This window comes from Nematostella vectensis, chromosome 5 (assembly GCF_932526225.1).
Source record: "Nematostella vectensis chromosome 5, jaNemVect1.1, whole genome shotgun sequence".
In the NCBI taxonomy this organism is placed as follows: domain Eukaryota; kingdom Metazoa; phylum Cnidaria; class Anthozoa; order Actiniaria; family Edwardsiidae; genus Nematostella; species Nematostella vectensis.
The window spans coordinates 9,460,348-9,478,710 of record NC_064038.1 but is presented as its reverse complement, the minus strand read 5'-3'; the positions used below and the strand labels follow the sequence as shown (position 1 = coordinate 9,478,710).

Below are 18,363 nucleotides of genomic sequence, written 5' to 3'. Positions count from 1 at the left end.
GATGGTATTGTTGTTCAGTTGGGTCACTACTGATTGCAGAACATAAGGAAACCCCAGGGGTGGATAATTGGTTTCAAAATAGATGTATTTCATTCTAATTTCTCTTATAAGAGAGAAAGTTATTTTATTGTATTTACATTTTGGTATAAAAAATGAAGTGTTCTTTGGCATCAAAAATCACTAAAATGTTTGGTTTTATGTCAATTGAGGGTAAATGAGCATGATAAAAATGGGTTTAAATTTTGTGATTAACTAGGTATGTAACTGAAGTATATCAGTGAAATTGGCATTGTACAAGAGACCTTTGTGTGAGGACCCTGGGGAATGTGGAAGTGAAGCAATTTTCTAAAAACTATTCAAAAAGCCCTTTTAAAAGAGACTTGCCTTTAAGCTCAAAAGTTATGAGACTGCCTGCAGCCAATCTCAGACTTGCCGCTAAATGCCAATAGGGGGATTGGTCACATTTCTGTGTCGGATGGGGTAAACATTTTTTATCCACTTCTTTTTTAAAGTTTTCTGGTTCTTGTGAGTAAAGAATTCATAGATGGGGATTTTAAGGGTGGCAAGCTCTATCTATCTTTGGTATAATTTGTGGTGAAGATTTTCAGGTCATCTGAGTTCTAAAGAACTATGGGTGGGGTCCAACACTAAACACTTCCCCTTTTAAAAAATTACCACCAACAAGAACCTGTTGTAAAACTGATATTGCAAGGTATGATGATATATAGAAAAAGTATAAAGCCAAACATGAAGGGATTACAAATGGTGATATACAGAAAGACTATAAAGCCAAACATGAAGGGATTACAAATGGTGATATACAGAAAGACTATAAAGCCAAACATAAAGGGATTACAAATGGTGATATATAGAAAGAGTATGAAGCCAAACATGAAGCAATTACATATTTTAAATGATGACAGAAAAAAAATTGATGAAAAGTGGAAATTTGGTGCGAGCTTGAATCGATAGCAGCAATTCGATACAAATCCATGAATGCCATCCAAGGTGCTGAGGCAATAGCGACTACTGTATGTCCAATTAAGATGAGTAACTTGCCTTTCCTTATGCATACTGTTCTACCCTGCTGTTTTACTTTTCAATATTCAATAATACACTGTTTTTATTTTACTTAAGATTTGTAAAAGAAAGCTAGTACAGCTTATTTCGACCTTCTATTTATTGGCATTATCTTTGTACAACTACATATTTACAGAACATCCCATCTGCCGAATGTGTACCAAATGATGAAGACATCTCAGTTCAACATCGATGTAACGCTTCCATTACTCGATACCTTCTTGTTTGTCACGGACAGCAGCCTACCAAAAATAAAAACAAAAACATTCAGTCATTAAGGCTATTTATAGAGTAAGCTAATCAAGGTGGACAGACACAAATATAACTATCAAAAAATATATATTTTAGTTCCCAGGTTACATACGATGTTTTAGACTAAACACCTATTTAGAGGCACAAAATACCAAATACTAGTTTTAAAGCCCAGCTTACAATGGTTTATCTTGAATTTAATTCATACTGTTAAAATTATACACATAATTGTTATATTCATATAAGGAAGGCTGAAGCCTGAGTTTTAAAATACTGTAAGCATCCTGCTTCAAGTAAGTACCCTGCTTTAAAGTAGCTCCCAATCGAAACTCTAATAATAAAAAAAGCACTCAAGGCTCTAACATGAGTATTTATGGTAAGCGCATCCCTTCCTCAAAAGAAATGTAAAGGAAGCCTTTAACACTTTTTACCAATCTACTAGTCCAGTTGTACATTTGCTAATTGCAATTTGCCGTTTGTACTGATATTGTTTTTGAAATAGGAGTATACCTTAAATCTCTCCTCCAGTAATGACACCTCACTGATGAGGTCTGTAATGGCATGGGTGAAGGCTTCCTGGGGACTATAATCAGATGTCGTCTGAACACGAAGCACAAACTTGTGTTCCAAGGGGTGAGACACCTTGTAACCAGCAAATATCACTTGGGGATCCTTCAGGAGTTGTCTAAAATATGAAAGGATTAAATTCATGATTAAATGCGAGTGCCCTTTTGATCATACAGGATTATAAAATTAACAGGATTCATACCTTTCAACCTCCGAAAATCTCAAGGCTTGAGAATTTTTTGGGGGGAGGGTGGGGTATATTCATTTTTTTGGGGGAGGGGTAGGTTTAACCTTGCAGGCGTTTGCCATATAGAAAGCTCTCACGAACAAATCCACTTATAGATCTCACAAGGGTGTTAGATAAATTGCCCTATGCAAGGGGATTATTGTTTCAAATATTTTAATAGAAAATAGGCAAAATGACGATTTTCTATAGAAAAATTTTTTCGGAAGTAAAAAGCAGGAGATTTGGTGCTCAACTCCGGAGAGCGGGAGAAGGGGTCCAAAATCTTGAGACTCCCGCCTAATGCGGGAGAGTTGACAGGTATGCAGGATTATTCAAATTTGACTTGAAGATCCTGTTTACAAATGCAAACATCAAAAGTGTTGGAATAATCCTGATACTGTAGAAGCCAGTGTTTTGCTGTGGTTTTCTTTTTATCAAAACTCAAGTGCAAACAATGTATTTTTCACTGCTTCTGTGGTAGTTTCCCTGTACTCTTTCAATTAATTTCAGCACTGGGCAATAATGCATGCATCTTAGACAAAAATATTTCTTTACAGGGGCGGAAACAGGGGAGGTGGATTGGGTTTTTGAGTAAAGAAAATATGAAAATTCATTTTGTTTGGAGAAATTACTGGGGAGGTACTCCCAAGTGCTGGAAGTATTATCTATGTGACCTACCAAGAACCACTGGATCGGTTACAGGCCGCCTATGCGGCCATTATCCACCCCCCCATTTTGAAATCCTGGATCCGCTCCTGCTTTAGAGGATTATTAGGGGGAGGGTTACGGGGGTCGTAACATCTCTATTTCCTCAAGTCGACAGGTTGTACTCTATCTGAGTCATAATTCAGAGAAATCACAACAAAACTTACTCCCTCAGTAAGTTACCCAGGGTATGATCCTCCTTGTTCACGACAAAGTGCGCGGCATTTGGGACCTTGGTGTCTTTAGTGATCGTTATCCTGTAATAAGTAAATAGCTTAGATGACAAAAACGTAAGATGCCAGAATGCGTTTGGGCCACTGAAAGTAAGAACACTCATACAAATCGTATGAAAAGGGCGACAACAACTCACTTTTTATCTCCATCTAGTAAGAGAAAGGGTTCAAACGGCTCGGGGGCATTCATTCTGGTGTCTACTCGAAGAATTCAAACGTCAAAGTGGAAACTTTCGAACACGTTAGGCGACCGCCATTATGGTTTTCCGATCCCAGCATCCCGCGCGGTGGAAAAGTGTGCACCAGTCTCTTGAAATTAAACGAACCACAGAGTCCCCAAAAGCCCGCGAAATATTATATCGAGCTTCCTTCTATTCTTCAGCCTGAATTCGATGCCACTATAAACTTACATTCAAAAAGTTTTAATTTGTTTTTATTTTTCCGAATTTATTGTAAAAAAAAAATACAAGAAAAGGCGTGGTTTTCTTCGCGCTTACGCGGGGACCTGTGGTATATCTCAAGTCTTCTCTAAACTTACCCAGAGTACCTCGCGAGCCTTTTGTGTACTTCCCGCCAATTTTCAATACTCGAGGAAGACACATACCATAGCAAGCGAAGATACTTTTAGTTTTCTACTTATTTGAGCTGGATCCCCAACCTAGAATCCTTTGTTTAATAACATAAATGTCAAGCTAGTATATTTTAACTGCTGACGAAGTTTTTGCAGCGGAATCAAACAGAATGCGGGGACCAGGGACGACAGAGAGTGCAGTCTCACCGAGCAATTCGCCAGGTAAACGAGCCTTCCGCGCTTTTTCGCTACCAAACATCGCTTGCTAACAAATGTCCTTTAAACCTATCGATGTAACAGATGCCTCTACCTCTGGTGAAAGTGATCCGTGCACTAGTCCTCCATGCAAGCGTCTCAAACAAGGTAATATTGTCCGGAGGTTCCCTTATTTGTGCTTTACTCTGATAATAAGTTTTTAACACGATATCAATGGAAGGTCGATTGATTTTAGACATTTTGATTATGCTGTAGACTTCACGCATTTTCGTCTATCATTGTCCATTGAATCCAGTAAAGGGTTATGGATTATTTTAGTTCTACATTTAGCTCTGCGTTCGTTTTAATAATTCCAATCCCAGAGAGTATATTTAATTATACTATTAAGTTATAATTCTTATCTTTCTTTTTTTACCTATGTTTTTTTTGTACCTCTGTTCTAAGCAAGAATTTTCACTAAAAAAATAAACAATAATACGTACAGTAGGAAAACAGTTATACATATTTATTTTTTTCGGCGTCCGGTATCCATCAAATTGCGTGCTCTGATTGGCTCTCGTGAGGTCCTGTACGATCCGGACCCTGCGATACCGGACCTCTCACCTTCAAAGCTCGAAATAGTGAGTTTCTTTGTAAAATGACCATCGAAAACTGAATTTTTACTCCCAGTGTTATAGATCTTCACAACAGCATTTTACTTGTCATTTTATCTAGAATCATTGACTTTATGGAAAATCGGCTTCAAACTCCCTGTGTTTTGACAATTTCCAGCCATAATGATTTTGCAATGCGTGCAACAATTTCAAGTTTGCTGAATGTTTATTTGGGATAAAAAAGCAGCAAATTGTCTCCAAATGTCTTCTTTGGAGGTCCTGTATTTCTGAAGGATTTAAAAGCATTGTGTGGAAATACAAAATGAAGTTTATTGAATGATCATGAGCGAACAAAATCTTAACGAACATGCAACCATAAGCCTGTAAGGTAAACAAAGTTGGAAATTCTATTGAGGAAAAATAAATATGTTATTTCCCAGCTAAGGGTCGGTCTTTGGCCTCGGTCAGTATTTTAAAGACCTCGGTCACGGAATTTCACGATACGGAACTTCCAGCTGGTAAATAAAATATATATTTTGTAAATAATAGTTTCAGGATTTTCCAATATGTTATTGTTAGGCCATATTGTTATAAGTACTTATTTACAGGGAAATTTTTGCTTCTCTACTTTTTTATCATTGAATTTTCATTGATTCTAAAGGATAATGACTCATCTGGCACAAAATAGTTCAGTTAATTTTACACAATATGTGTAGATTAGGTAAAAAAAATTGGGGGAAATTTGTATGGTGAATTCTTGTAATTCCACTTACTGTATTTTGTACCTGTGTATAATGCACACTTTTTTACCTCCAAATTGATCTTGAAAATTATACATGGAACTAATTGTTAAAATTGAAAACTGAAAAACAAACAGAGAATGTGGCGATTCCAACATGGTGGAAATAACTGCAAACTGACTCATGCTTCACAGTTGTGCTAAGTTGTGCCGCTGATGAGCTGTTAATAAATAGAACATCCATCTAATTGCATTCAAACAGTCAAGTCCTTCATTTTGATACTTTTTTTTTGGAAAATCAGCCGAGTAATTGGGTGTGCGCATTATAAGCAGGTAAATAGGGTATTCATATCTATATTTAATTTGTTTAATTACCTCTAATATCCCTGCTTTGATTGATTTTTGAAAATGAACTGCAAAGGAAGTCAAAACATGGCATCAAAGATTAATGCTTCCTTTTTTCTTTTAGCTGTTTTAGCTTTCCCTTCCCCTGCCGAAACTGAACCCTTAAATTCAACACCAAATACACCTAATGGAAGTTATAAGAATACAGACACAGTCAACATTAGTCAACCCACACCCTCGGCATCACATGATAGCGATGTGGTCATAATCGCGGATAATGCCCCGGCTGGAGGACTTGTCACTGCAGCCCCCTCTCCACCTGATAAAAAGCAGTCGTCAGTTTGCCATACTCCTCCAAAGACACCCTCAAGCAAGACTACTCCAGCTGATGCAGAAACCAAGACTAGTCCAAGCACAACTTTACCCCAGACAAACAAAGCTGTAAGTTTGTATCCAGCTAAATCGATTTCCTGTATCCATTACTCAAAATCCTTGAATTGTTTTCCAACTCTGAAATGGTTTCCAATCATGTGTTACTGCTTTTCATTGTTGGAAGCTTCCACCAAGGGTTACTGTATTGGGTCAAGGGCAGCTGAACTTGACTAATTTTTTTTTAGAACCTTTAATGGGAGAGGTCTATTTTCACACTTTTTTACATTTATATACAAGGTGGCCAAAAGTTAATGGGTTAATTGCCTTATGAGCACAGAACTGCAATACCTTTTGGGGATTGGAAACCAGGGGTTAATTGCCTTTTGAGCACAGAACTTCCATACCTTGATGATTAAAGTTTTCTTATGCTTTCATATTGCTATCATATTTACAGGTTAATGACAAGACTCCCTTGAGACCGACCAGCGCTGAAAAACTTAAAAAGAAAGAAGAAAGAGAAAGATTGAGAAATGAAAAGGTTTGCAAATCTCCCTCTTTCCTACAGTTAATCCTTCTGTTAGTGAGGGTACAGATGGTGCACAGAAAGAGAAAAGTAGAAAGGAAAGGCTGAAAACAGAAATTGTTTGTCAATCTCCCACATACAGTACAGTAAATCATCCTTGTAGTGAGGGTAGGATGGGTATATATGGAAGCACGGGTGGCCTAGTGTGTTAGTTGGCCTCTCGCCGCTATGGCCCAGGTTCGAATCCTGGCTCAAACTGGGAATTTTTTCCGCGTTCCTGCCTTGATTCCAATTTGTATCACAAGTCAGTTGAAGTTACAGTATTCTCCCGTGTTTCCAGTCTTCTTGGATAATGACACTAAACCAGAGGTCCTATCTCTTAAGCTACACTACATTAACCTGAACCAAAGGGACGTAAAAGAACCACTGGGGACGCAATAAACTCTCTGGCAGTGACCACCCCCAGTGACAGTGCTTACAATGCTTACTAACAAAACACTCAAGGGGGTACTTGATTTGCAGCCTACCTCTGTTGTACCTTCCGCACCAGTATAACTGGTCGAAATTGAATAAAAAATAAATAAAAAACAAGTGGGCAAATGAACTTTGACTAATCAGAACCAGCCAAGAGTTCTCATAGTGGTCATGCCAATCACGAATCAAAGTTGGCTCAGTGTGTTATCATGTCTGCATATGGGATCTCTTGCTGTACCTTTGCTGAAACCGGTTTTGATTCCCTGTCAAGACATTAAAGGTAACTTTCTGTTCATCAGGCCTGAGTTTGACTCATAAAATAAATATGGGCTTACTGAGAAGCTTGTGTTTCTCAGTTCTAAGACGTTCTACATAGATGATGATTTTTAAATGTAAAGCGCTTAGAAACTGTTTAAAAGGCATTTGAAACTATTATTTTTAGATAAGAAAGTTTCTAGCCCATCTACGGGCTTTTCACATGTGTAGAAAGCATTAGCATGTACGTATGTACATGTTTGGAGTTTTATTGTCTTTCTTTACAGCTAAGGCAAAAAGAAGAGAAAGAAAAGCAAAGACTTGAGGCAAAGGCTGCTAAAGAAAAGGAACGTCTTGAGGCTAAGCAAAAGAAAGAGCAAGAGCGATTAGAGAAGCAGGCAGAAAAAGAAAAGAAGGAAAAAGAACGGTTGGAAAAGAAACAGCGAGAGGAAAAAGACCGACTTGAAAAGAAAGAGAAGAAGGAGGAGGAAAAAAGAAAGAAAGAAGAGGAAATAAAGTAAGGAATATCCATACTAATTTTTCCCCTACTAGATGCTTTTGATCTTCTATGATTCAATTTTTAAAATTGGTATCAGTTGAAATATCTATTCTTTGATTTTTTAGTGCAAAAATTGAAGAGAAAAAGAAAAGAGAAGAGAAAAAGAAACAGGAAGAAGAGGAGAAGGTACATATGTATGATAAATTCAACCACTTGGTCCATGTTTAAACACTTATAGGTATCAGGGAAATAGCAAATATTTTTTTTTATGACCAAGATTAAGTGGTTTCAGCTTTCACTCGCTTCTGAACCTGAGACATTAAATTATAGTATTAGTGATTAATCATGTGATTTGTTTTCAGTAATTTGCGGCCTTTCGGTCATTGAACTGCCTTCTTTTTTAGATGAAGAAAAAGGAGCAAGCCAAGAATAACTTTGTTAACTTTTTTATCACAGCACCAGCCCCAACTCCAAAGGTATGTTACTGTAAAACTCAACAACTCAATACCCTCATTAAACTTTATGTACAGTTCCTCATCCAGCTCACCTTACCTAACACACCACATCCCTCTCACTTTATCCTTCCTCATCCAGCTCGACTTACTCACCAATTTCAACTAACCTTACCAATCTCACCTAACCTCATCCATCTTACCTTACCTCATCCATCTTACCTTATCTATCTCACCATACTCACCAATCTCACCTCAACTCACCCATCTTATCTCATCAATCTTACCTTACCTCATCCATCTAACCTTACTGTACCTTATCCATCTCACCTTACTCCCCCATCTCACCTTACTTCATCCATCTAACCTTACTGTACCTTATCCATCTCACCTTACCTTCCCCATCTCACCTTACCTCATCCATCTTACCTTATGCATCTCACCTTACTCACCAATCTCTCCTCGACTCACCTTACCTCATCCATTCCCCTTCACCTTGTCCATCTCACCTTACCTCCCCTTCACCATATCCATCTCACCTTACCGCATCCATCACACCTTACCTCATCCAACTTACCTTACCTCACTCATCTCACCTTACCTCACCCATCTTACCTTACCTCACCCATCTTACCTTACCACATCCACCTCACCTCACCTATCTTACCTTGCCATATCCACCTCACATAAGTACCTCATCCATTTCACCTTATCCACCTTATTTCGGTCCTGGAACTGCCATTTGGTGGTTGCCATTCACCATATGTCCTTTACTAGGTGTTTTTATATCCTTTACACCTTACCTTATCCATCTCATCTTGCCTTATCCATCCTCACCTCACCTCGCCCATATTATCTCATCAATCTCCTTATCCATCTCACCATACCTCATCCATCTTACATTACCTTATCCATCTCACCTTACCCAACCCATCCCCCTTCACCTCATTCATCTCACCTAACCCCACCCATTCCCATTCACCTCATTCATCTCATCTAACCTCACCTATCCCCCTTCACCTCATCCATCACACCTTACCTCGACCATCTCACTTCCATGTCACCTTACCACATCCACCTCACCTCACCTATCTTACCTTACCTTATCCACCTCACCTTAGTACCTCATTCATTTTACCTTATCCACCTTATTTCTCAACTCACCCATCTCACCTTACTTTATCCATCTCACCTTACCTCATCCTTCTTACCTTACCTTATCCATCTCACCTTACCTCATCCTTCTCACCTTCACCTCATCCATCTCACCTTACCTTATCCATTCCCCCTTCACCTTATCCATCTCACCTTACCTTATCCATCTCACCTTCACCTCATCCATCTCACCTTACCTTATCCATCCCCCCTTCACCTTATCCATCTCACCTTACCTCATCCTTCTCACCTTACCTAACCCATCCATCTCACTTCCATCTCATCTTACCACATCCATCTCACCTCACCTCATCTCACCTCTCACCTTACTTTATCCACCTCACCTTAGTACCTCATCCATTTAACCTTATCCAGCCCATTTTGCACTAACTTTTTATTCCACTTTTTCATACTACTGTACAATGTTCAATATTACAATCTCTGTTGTATTCTATGCTTATGCCAATACTTCTCTTTTTGGTTCTGTTTAGACTCTTCCAAAGGCAACAGAGAGATTCCAGCCATTTCAAGTGGCCAAGTTCATGACCCTGGCACCTACTACAAGGCGAAAACTTGAAGAATCACAAAAACAAAGTCTCACCTCTGTTATGCTAAAACAGGTAAAAAAGAGTAATCTAGTTGATACATCCATCTTCCACTTGGCTTTCTCTAAGAAAAGGGCAGATCAAGGATTTTAGTGAAAAATTTGTGGAATTTAGCTTTCATACTTTTTTCCTAAAATTTTGGTCCGAAGAGTATAGAGAGGGGTTGGGTGGCAGTTCATCCTGGCCTTCCTAGATCCACCATCGCACAGGTTTGATTTAATGAAAACTATAAAGTGTTTTCTGCAAGTAATCTAGGAGGAAAGTGTATGCATTTTTCTTTTAGGATTACTAACTCTTGCTATGCCATCTACAGGATGAATCAAACAATAAATATCTGCATGAGATCAAGACAAATAAACCCCCACTAGTAAAAGCAAAGAGACGAAGTAAGATCAAGGCTACAAAAGTTAACTCTGGTGATGTACCTATGGAGGTTGATGGAGACAAGAAAGACTCAATGATATCACTAGATGACGATGATGATGATGAGAATAGTAATGGAAGCTCAGTTGTTGAGCTGGAGCAAGAAGAGAAGAAGAAATGCATGAAGGCTATCTTACTGCAGTTTGCAGAAAATTATAGACCAGCATACTATGGTACTCATAGAAAGAAAAGCAAAAAGATCTCACCGAAGAATCCATTCAAGAAAGATGAGGTAATATTCTTGACAAAAAAGGTCTAAAGAGACAATCTATCATTCCTTTAGATGAAAACCCTATTCTTTTTTCATACAGTATTTTACTCGTGATTCTGGAATGAGAATGATTAGAATAAAAAAAGTGTGCATTCCCATTCCAGAATGGAATGAAGGCCATTCCACCCAATCTTCTACCTGTAGAAGAATGAATCGAGTGCCATTCTGATCATTCTCTACCAACCTTCCCATTCCAGAATGATAGGGGAAAAACATGCCCTTAGTAAACACTCACCAGATGCTGATTGTAAAGTAAACCTTGTACTCTCAGACTATTGTCTTGTGAGGCATTTGGTAACTTGTTACTTTATGCCTAATGGTGCCTGCATCATAGTTAGATGTTTAGTGGCTAAGTTAACTAATTGAAGGTTACCTCTGACATTTGTACTGTGGGATTTTGTTTACTGCAGATTTGTGCATGTTTATACGAGACCAATGGAGCATGTGTATTTTGCAGGTCTTGTTGGATTATGAAGTTGACAGTGATGAGGAGTGGGAAGAAGAGGAGCCTGGAGAAAGCTTGTCTAACAGTGAGGTACAATAAGCCCGGATGTAAATAAACAGACCCCTTCCTTTAAACATATGGGTATACGTAATTTGAATTTTCCCTCTCCCCACGAACACCCACCCCCCCCCCCCCTTAACATTAAGTTGGAGATATAACTTCACCCTTTTCCTTTCCTCCTTCCAGTGAAGTGAAGCTTTGTGTTTCCTTTTATTGTAAATATGGAATATGAGATACCATTTATAGGCAGAACGTCTGAAAAAGCATTGTTAACTTTATCATTATTTTCTGTGGTTGTTTAGGGAGAGGATGAGGATAATGAAGACAATGATGAGGATGATGAAGACGAGGGCTTCTTTGTCCCTCATGGCTACTTATCAGATGATGAGGGCATTGAGGAAGATGAAGAGGTATGTTAAGGTTAGGAGTATTACAAAAAAGATGATAAAAAGGTATGTTAAGTTATGGGGTCATTGAGGAGGATGAAGAGGTCTGTAAAGTCTTTCTGTGAAGCATCCCTAGGGAAGGAACTATATTATTCTTTATGTTCATTTTGCGAATTACCAAGAGAGCCAAACAAATTAATGTGGGAGTCTCCAGCTATAGCTACTAACTTTAGCCTTGCCTCTAATGGCGAACTTTTAAGTTAATCCTGCATCACGAAAACTTTACTAAGATCCTTGAAAATAGATATAACGGCAACACAACTCAAAAGATCTCCACTACTTGAATGAACTTAAACTAAAAAAAAACCTTTTCCGTTGCTTTTGCCTTCCTGGTTTCTTTTGATGTGAATTTTAAAAAAAGATTGTGTCATCTTACAGTACCTCCTCGACAGAATCTCGAGAATCGTAAATATCAAGAGACGCGGAAATGTCATCCATTGTGGTATGGTACTTGAAAAAATGAATTTTGACGTGCTTTTTTTCCTTGAAGGGTAACGGCGAAGGCAAGCAGCAGCAACAGTTGGCCAAAGCCAAAGCCTGGGAGGCTGAGCTCAAGAAGAAGTTCAAGCCACTGCGTCCAATTGCTGTGGGTTGTTGCTGGGGCGAAGATGCATTATCGCACGAGCTCTTGCAGCGATTTGAGGCAATCACACTAGTATACGATTCAAGTATCATGGGAACTGATTGCGGTGATCAGGCAGAGGATTTCACAGGCCGAAGCACTCCAGACAGTGTGCATCCTGCGGCTATGGTTGTGCCAGAGGAAGGTATAAGAGATCTCCCATGACATAAGAGATCTCCCATGACATAAGAGATTTCTCATGACATAAGAGATCTCCCATGACATAAGAGATCTCTCATGACATAAGAGATCTCCCATGACATAAGAGATCTCTCATGACATAAGAGATCTCCCATGACATAAGAGATCTCCCATGACATAAGAGATCTCCCATGACATAAGAGATCTCCCATGACATAAGAGATCTCCCATGACATAAGAGATCTCTCATGACAATGAGATCTTCTCGTCACTATCTAAATGACGAACCAATACAAAAAGCCCAAATAAGTCGTGTTCGTTAACCAGAAGAATGAATACAATACACCAAAAACTGGAATTCGACTCTGCCAAATTTTCGTCTTTAATAAGACTTCTTCAGCGCAGACTGAAGAAGTCTCATTAAAGACGAAAATTTGGAAGAGTCGAATTCCATTTTTTGGTGTATTAATGAGGAACCAAGTTTTGAAGAATTTGTCTATTTACATTTTCACTCCCAATAAGCATTTTATCTTGATTTTCCAAAAAATAAAAACTCGTATTGTGGACATGAATTAACTACAAGCTTTGGGTGCGAAGGAACAAAGTAGTCGTTATTCAAATCCGTTGTTGCGCTACCTCGGCCAATCCAAAGTCCTTGTCTCGTTTGGGAATAGCCCTTATCCAATCAACCGTCCAAACCAATCGATAGCTGTTATGTTCTTACTGTGGCGTCATAAGCCATTTGACAGCATACAGCAAGGGAATTGATTGGTCACGGTGGTATGATTGAGTATGCGCTATTTCCATACAAGAAATTGGTTTGAATTCTCGGCGGTCCCACAACAACTAACATGGCTATAACTTCTGGGAGTAGTCTGTCTAAGAGGGGTTTAGACAGTCAAAATATTATTTTAAAAAATTAATGGCAGTTAATATTTGTTTGTTGTAGCAATCCCCGATCTGATTCAGTTCGTCCATAGCAGCAGTATGGGTATCAATAAGCTAATTCGCCAGTTTAGAGAATTCTGGTCCAACAAATGCAGCAGTTTAGAAGGCTGCAAAAAGCACATCTCAAAACGCCAGTTGGAGCGGAAAATCCAGGCCATAGCAGTGAAAGAAAGACGGCAGGATAGGAAGAGATGGTATGTGCAAAATCACATCCTGGAGCAGTACGGGATGCTGGGACGACTCCAACCGAGGGACCTATCCCCTGCACCGGACATGGAGATAATCCCAGCTAAACCTGGCATCAAGAGCTTGACCCAAGTCGGGCATCCAGGCTCTGCCTTAGAGACAGACCCGCTTAAATGTGGCTTAAGGAATTCTACAGAGCAGATAGGTGCTGCTGCCTTGTCTAGCCTGGGGTCGAGTCAAGGTGACGATGATGTGGTTGTAACAGGCATTAGTAAGCCGCAAAAGCCAGTAACTAAACGCCGTATAGCCACAACTCTCATCTCAACAGACCTGACTCTAAAAACACCGTCTGGAACCAATGCCAGCAGGTCGGTGATTGGCCAAGCGCAATCGACTGATGGAAATCAGATGAAACAACAAGAGTCGTCAGATCTTAATTCGAAGGCATTATCTACTCATAATGCAAATACCTCTGGGAGCCAGTTGCAGGCAAAGGAAGCAAAAAGAAGAATTGTGCCAACACTTATATCCTCTGATAAAACCGAAGTCAAAAAGATACCGCCAAATAAAGCCCCAGCTAAGAAGAGAATCGTCCCGACACCTATATCCTCTGATATCGGCACAAAGCCATCGTCTTCTTCTAATGCCGAAATTCAGAAGGTCGCACCGCCAAGTGAAGCCCCAGCTAAGAAGAGAATCGTCCCGACACCTATATCCTCTGATATCGGCACAAAGCCATCGTCTTCTTCTAATGCCGAAATTCAGAAGGTCGCACCGCCAAATGAAGCCCCAGCTAAGAAGAGAATCGTCCTGACACCTATATCCTCTGATATAACCGTAAAATCTTCGACTACTACTAATAACAATACTGCAAACTCTGTGACCCAGATCCGTCAAAAAGAGGGCCCATCAAAGACGAGGATTGTACCCACGCCTTCACCCACTGATATAGATTCAAAACCATGTGAAAATAATAAAAGCGCCGAGTCTTCCAAACAGCAGTCATCAAATTCTAGTGAAGTTCCTCCCAAGAGAAGAATTATCCCAACGTTAGTAATTGGTTCGAAGTGTCCTGTTCCTGATGCAAGTGAAAATTCAGCAGAGAAAAGCAAAGCTTTACCTGTGAAAAGAATAGCACCATTACCTATCTCGCCAGGGGGGGCTAGTGACAACCCTACTGCTATTTGTAGTGAAAGCACCGCTGCTTCGTCTGGTGAGAAGGCAGAGGGTTCCACTGAGCCTCCTTCCAAGAAAAGAGTTGTACCCACTTTGTTAGGTGGAGAATCATCTCGTGATGTCAACACCTCTTGTAGCCAGCAGCCCCAAATGTCGGGTGAAGCCCTTTTAATGAGAAGAATCACTCCGACTCTAGTGTCCACGCCAAACGAAGCAAGAGCAAATCCTACTGAAAACCCTGACCAATCAAAGTCTGCCATCGATCATGTGGATTTAACAACGCCTAATCACTTCGCTCCAAGTAAGAGGCCAGCATCCCCCGCAACCAGCGACCGCGCTGCTAAGATCCTAAAGCCCGACCATGGCCAAGCTTGTCCAACCACCCATCTGTTGGTCCACGGGTCACAAAGAAACACCCTACCCAAGCAATCCGAAAACGCCCCACTTAATAATGATTCCGCTGAGAAAATCGAGGAGCCGATTTCATCCCAAGGTCATCGGACTGTCCCTGAAGGCGCTAGTGTTGATACGGCCAGCCGTGCATGCGCGGTAGGAGCTAAGGACAATTTTGATGTATCTGTTCCACACGTCAAGCCTCTACTCGAGACTGGGCAAGTACTGAACTCAACACCGGTCAATTCGTAATCACACGCCGGTTTTACGCCGTGCGTATGACATGTGAATGCTTTTGTATATAGCGTAGAAGTTCAGTTAGGACACTATAAAAGAATGCAGCAGAATAACTCGAAACACGTAGGAGATGAGATACCAACAAAAATTGCATTACTGCGCGGCCGCCCTATACAACGTATCCCGTTGTTCAACTGCAAATTCTCTTCTATCAATCAAAAGTGTTGACCTGTAAAACCGCGAAAAATCATAGCGGTTGATAAATGTCGAGACTTTATTTGGGGTGGCTGCAAATTAACGCAAGCACTATGCACCCTATTGGGGTTATGTTGCGCCAAGAACTTGAAGTGCCGGATATTCGTTCGCGGGCATGCCAACCAAATATGGAATCTAGAGCTTGCCAGTGTTTCGAAAGTTATGTTTTTGCTTTTTCAACTGTTTCTTGAATTGGCGAAAAACTTTACCACTGAACTCTGGAAAGGCATATTTTTCCATGTGTGATGACCTTTTCAGCCATTTCTGATGCTTGTTTTTGTAGAGTTCTTTTTAAGGTTAGATGGGATGTATCTGCTTTAGAATCAGCTATACCGAAGTCTAGCTTTGGACTTGATACGAATAGGTAAAATACGCTAAAAACGGTTTTAAAGGCGATTTGTAACTATTTTTAGCGTTTTTACCTCACAGTATTTTCCGAGCGCTACCAGCCACAAGCAAGTTCTCGTTAATATTTCTACATCAAAGATGATGTTTAGAATTGTAAACCCTTGAACTTATTTGGTTATTAGACCAAAAAGCAACGACTTTCTATTTTTCTTGAGAAAATTGAGTGTTTTCTATATATCAATAGGTATTTTCGTTTAACAATTCCTCTTATGGTCGGTTCTAAGAGCATTAACACCTTCAAACTCTAGTTTTATAACAGTATCAATGAGTTGAGTTTATCGCACAATATCTTACGCACAGCAATATTAATGGAATAAAATGAGATTGGCTATTTATAGAGGAGTAACAATGATTAAAATAGCTTCATTAGGATGTATTTAGATGTCTATAGTACGGTCTAATATAATATACTTTTACCCGTCGGTGTTTTTTAACTGACCTTGAAATTATTTTGTCCAAAGAAATAAATATACAGTACACAATATGTTCTTCCTTTGTTTTATTCAATAACTATTTCAAATACTCCAGTCTTTGTAAAGCTAAAGCAAGGCTGATAAGTTGTATTTTTTTCGTAAGAGCAAAAGCCCTACACTTACTATTTTTAGTTGACAACTATATTTGTAAGCATCTACACTAGGAATTTCACCTTTGTGACGATTTTTAATTGCCGAGAAAATGCAAACCTGCTAGCTTTTGAGCAACTATAGTTACCACATTAAAATTGCCGAATTTGCTCCATCTACACTAGCAAATAAAAATTGTCAACTAAAAATTTTTAGTGTAGATAGGGCTTTAGATGCCCTGCCCATTACCGCCATTTGGGAAATCCCGTAACATCAATACGGTTGATAACATATAATTTCCAAAGCTGCGTATTTCATAGAATGCTGACTTTGCCGAATGGCCCGGGTGTTAAATCATGTTCATCAACAGAGTTAAGAAAAAAAAAGACCTTTTTAAAGGTAGTTATGTGGGGCAACGTTTTCCTTCGAGGTGACAGTGTAGAGATGAGGATCGGTTTGGTTGGTATAATGGATAAATAAGTCTTACGCAAAACAAACAGCTCACGGTTATCTGACCGTGGAACACACTGGTGCGTACAGAGGGTGCACATTTCTTATTGAAGGGTCGTCGAATACCATCTTATCCCTTGCAAAAGTAGGTTGATGAGAGCTTTTTTGTCCTTGCCTTACAAGTACCTTTTTGTTCATCGTTACGCGCATTTCTTTGGAAACCGACGCATCTGTAATTTTTCTATGGACTTCAACCTTTATACTTCATTTACCACGTGCAATTTCATACCCTTGAGTGCTGTGTTTACATTCTTGTTTCAGCCACGAAAACTAAGGATAGATCCTTTCTTCATTCTGCTAATGGGTCTCCCCTGTCTGACGGGTTTTCTGTGAAGGTAGCTAGATCTTAGTATAGAGCTCCTATCCACTATTGAAGACTTTGCAGGATTTCTAAGCCAGGCCCGTACCCAGGGGGGTAGCCAAATCCGACAATAAACGTCTCGGAGATACTGCAAAGGCAAATAAAAATCCCTTTTTTTTTTCTTTCGGGGATGGTCAGATCTTTATCAGAGAACTCATTCCCTTCCCCCCCACCCCCCCCCCCCCCGGAAAAATTAGGTCCACTTTTTAGGATTTCGCACTCCCCGATGAAAAATCCTGGGTACGGGCCTGTAAGCGTATCCCTTCCCTCAAGATATGGGATCGCCAGCATCATCATCAGGCTGTGTCAGTTTCATTATATGCTTCATGTGCATACAAATGCACATTACTTGCATATTCAGGTAAGGCCTGTAAGCGTATCCCTTCCCTCAAGATATGGGATCGCCAGCATCATCATCAGGCTGTGTCAGTTTCATTATATGCTTCATGTGCATACAAATGCACATTACTTGCATATTCAGGTAAGGCCTGTAAGCGTATCCCTTCCCTCAAGATATGGGATCGCCAGCATCATCATCAGGCTGTGTCAGTTTCATTATATGCTTCATGTGCATACAAATGCACATTACTTGCATATTTAGGTAAGGTAGTGCAATGACGGACTTCTTGACCTTGGCGCGGCCATCTTGGATTTTACAATAGCCAGAAGCCTAACACTTATTTACTAGTGCCTAAAATTTATTCAGTTCGATTATAATGTTTACAGACCCGGACAATCTGCTTTTTTTTTAATATTTAAGGTAATTTAAGTGATGTCGGCCATCTTGGATTTGGCGGCCATCTTGGACTTCTTGGGTGGTCGTAAAAAGCAGGTTGATGAAGGTTACAAAATTGCCGACGACATTCCTTGAGTTCATTAGGTTCCCTTAACATAACTAGAAGGTGGTTTGCTTTTTTCACGAAAATCCAACGGGACTTTGATTTATGACATTCGCTCCCTGACTTGACTGATATGCAAATCACAATGCACAGGGTGAGATTGAAATTATTTGTTCTCACTTAGGGTGCGTTATATTTGCATATCATAGAGATAATA

The 18,363-nt window shown here is 39.7% G+C and overlaps 2 protein-coding genes across 2 annotated transcripts; one reads left to right on the top strand and one right to left on the bottom strand.

The window, feature by feature from the left end:
• Positions 1 to 1,162: 1,162 nt before the first annotated feature.
• On the bottom strand, positions 1,163 to 3,361 carry LOC5508737 (DNA-directed RNA polymerase II subunit RPB11-a). The gene is made up of 4 exons (XM_001629267.3): positions 3,201 to 3,361; positions 2,998 to 3,087; positions 1,843 to 2,017; positions 1,163 to 1,322 (listed from the first exon to the last, which is right to left on the bottom strand). The coding sequence occupies exons 1-4, from the start codon at positions 3,251 to 3,253 to the stop codon at positions 1,287 to 1,289; spliced, it is 354 nt and encodes a 117-aa protein (XP_001629317.1). The 5' UTR covers positions 3,254 to 3,361; the 3' UTR covers positions 1,163 to 1,286.
• Positions 3,362 to 3,618: 257 nt separating this feature from the next.
• On the top strand, positions 3,619 to 16,355 carry LOC116615698. Its single transcript, XM_048727975.1, has 13 exons — positions 3,619 to 3,856; positions 3,935 to 3,997; positions 5,652 to 5,968; positions 6,354 to 6,437; positions 7,439 to 7,668; positions 7,776 to 7,836; positions 8,055 to 8,126; positions 9,749 to 9,877; positions 10,176 to 10,517; positions 11,014 to 11,091; positions 11,364 to 11,471; positions 11,998 to 12,274; positions 13,220 to 16,355. Exons 1-13 carry the CDS (start codon positions 3,805 to 3,807, stop codon positions 15,223 to 15,225), a joined length of 3,819 nt encoding a protein of 1,272 aa, XP_048583932.1. The 5' UTR covers positions 3,619 to 3,804; the 3' UTR covers positions 15,226 to 16,355.
• Positions 16,356 to 18,363: the final 2,008 nt, after the last annotated feature.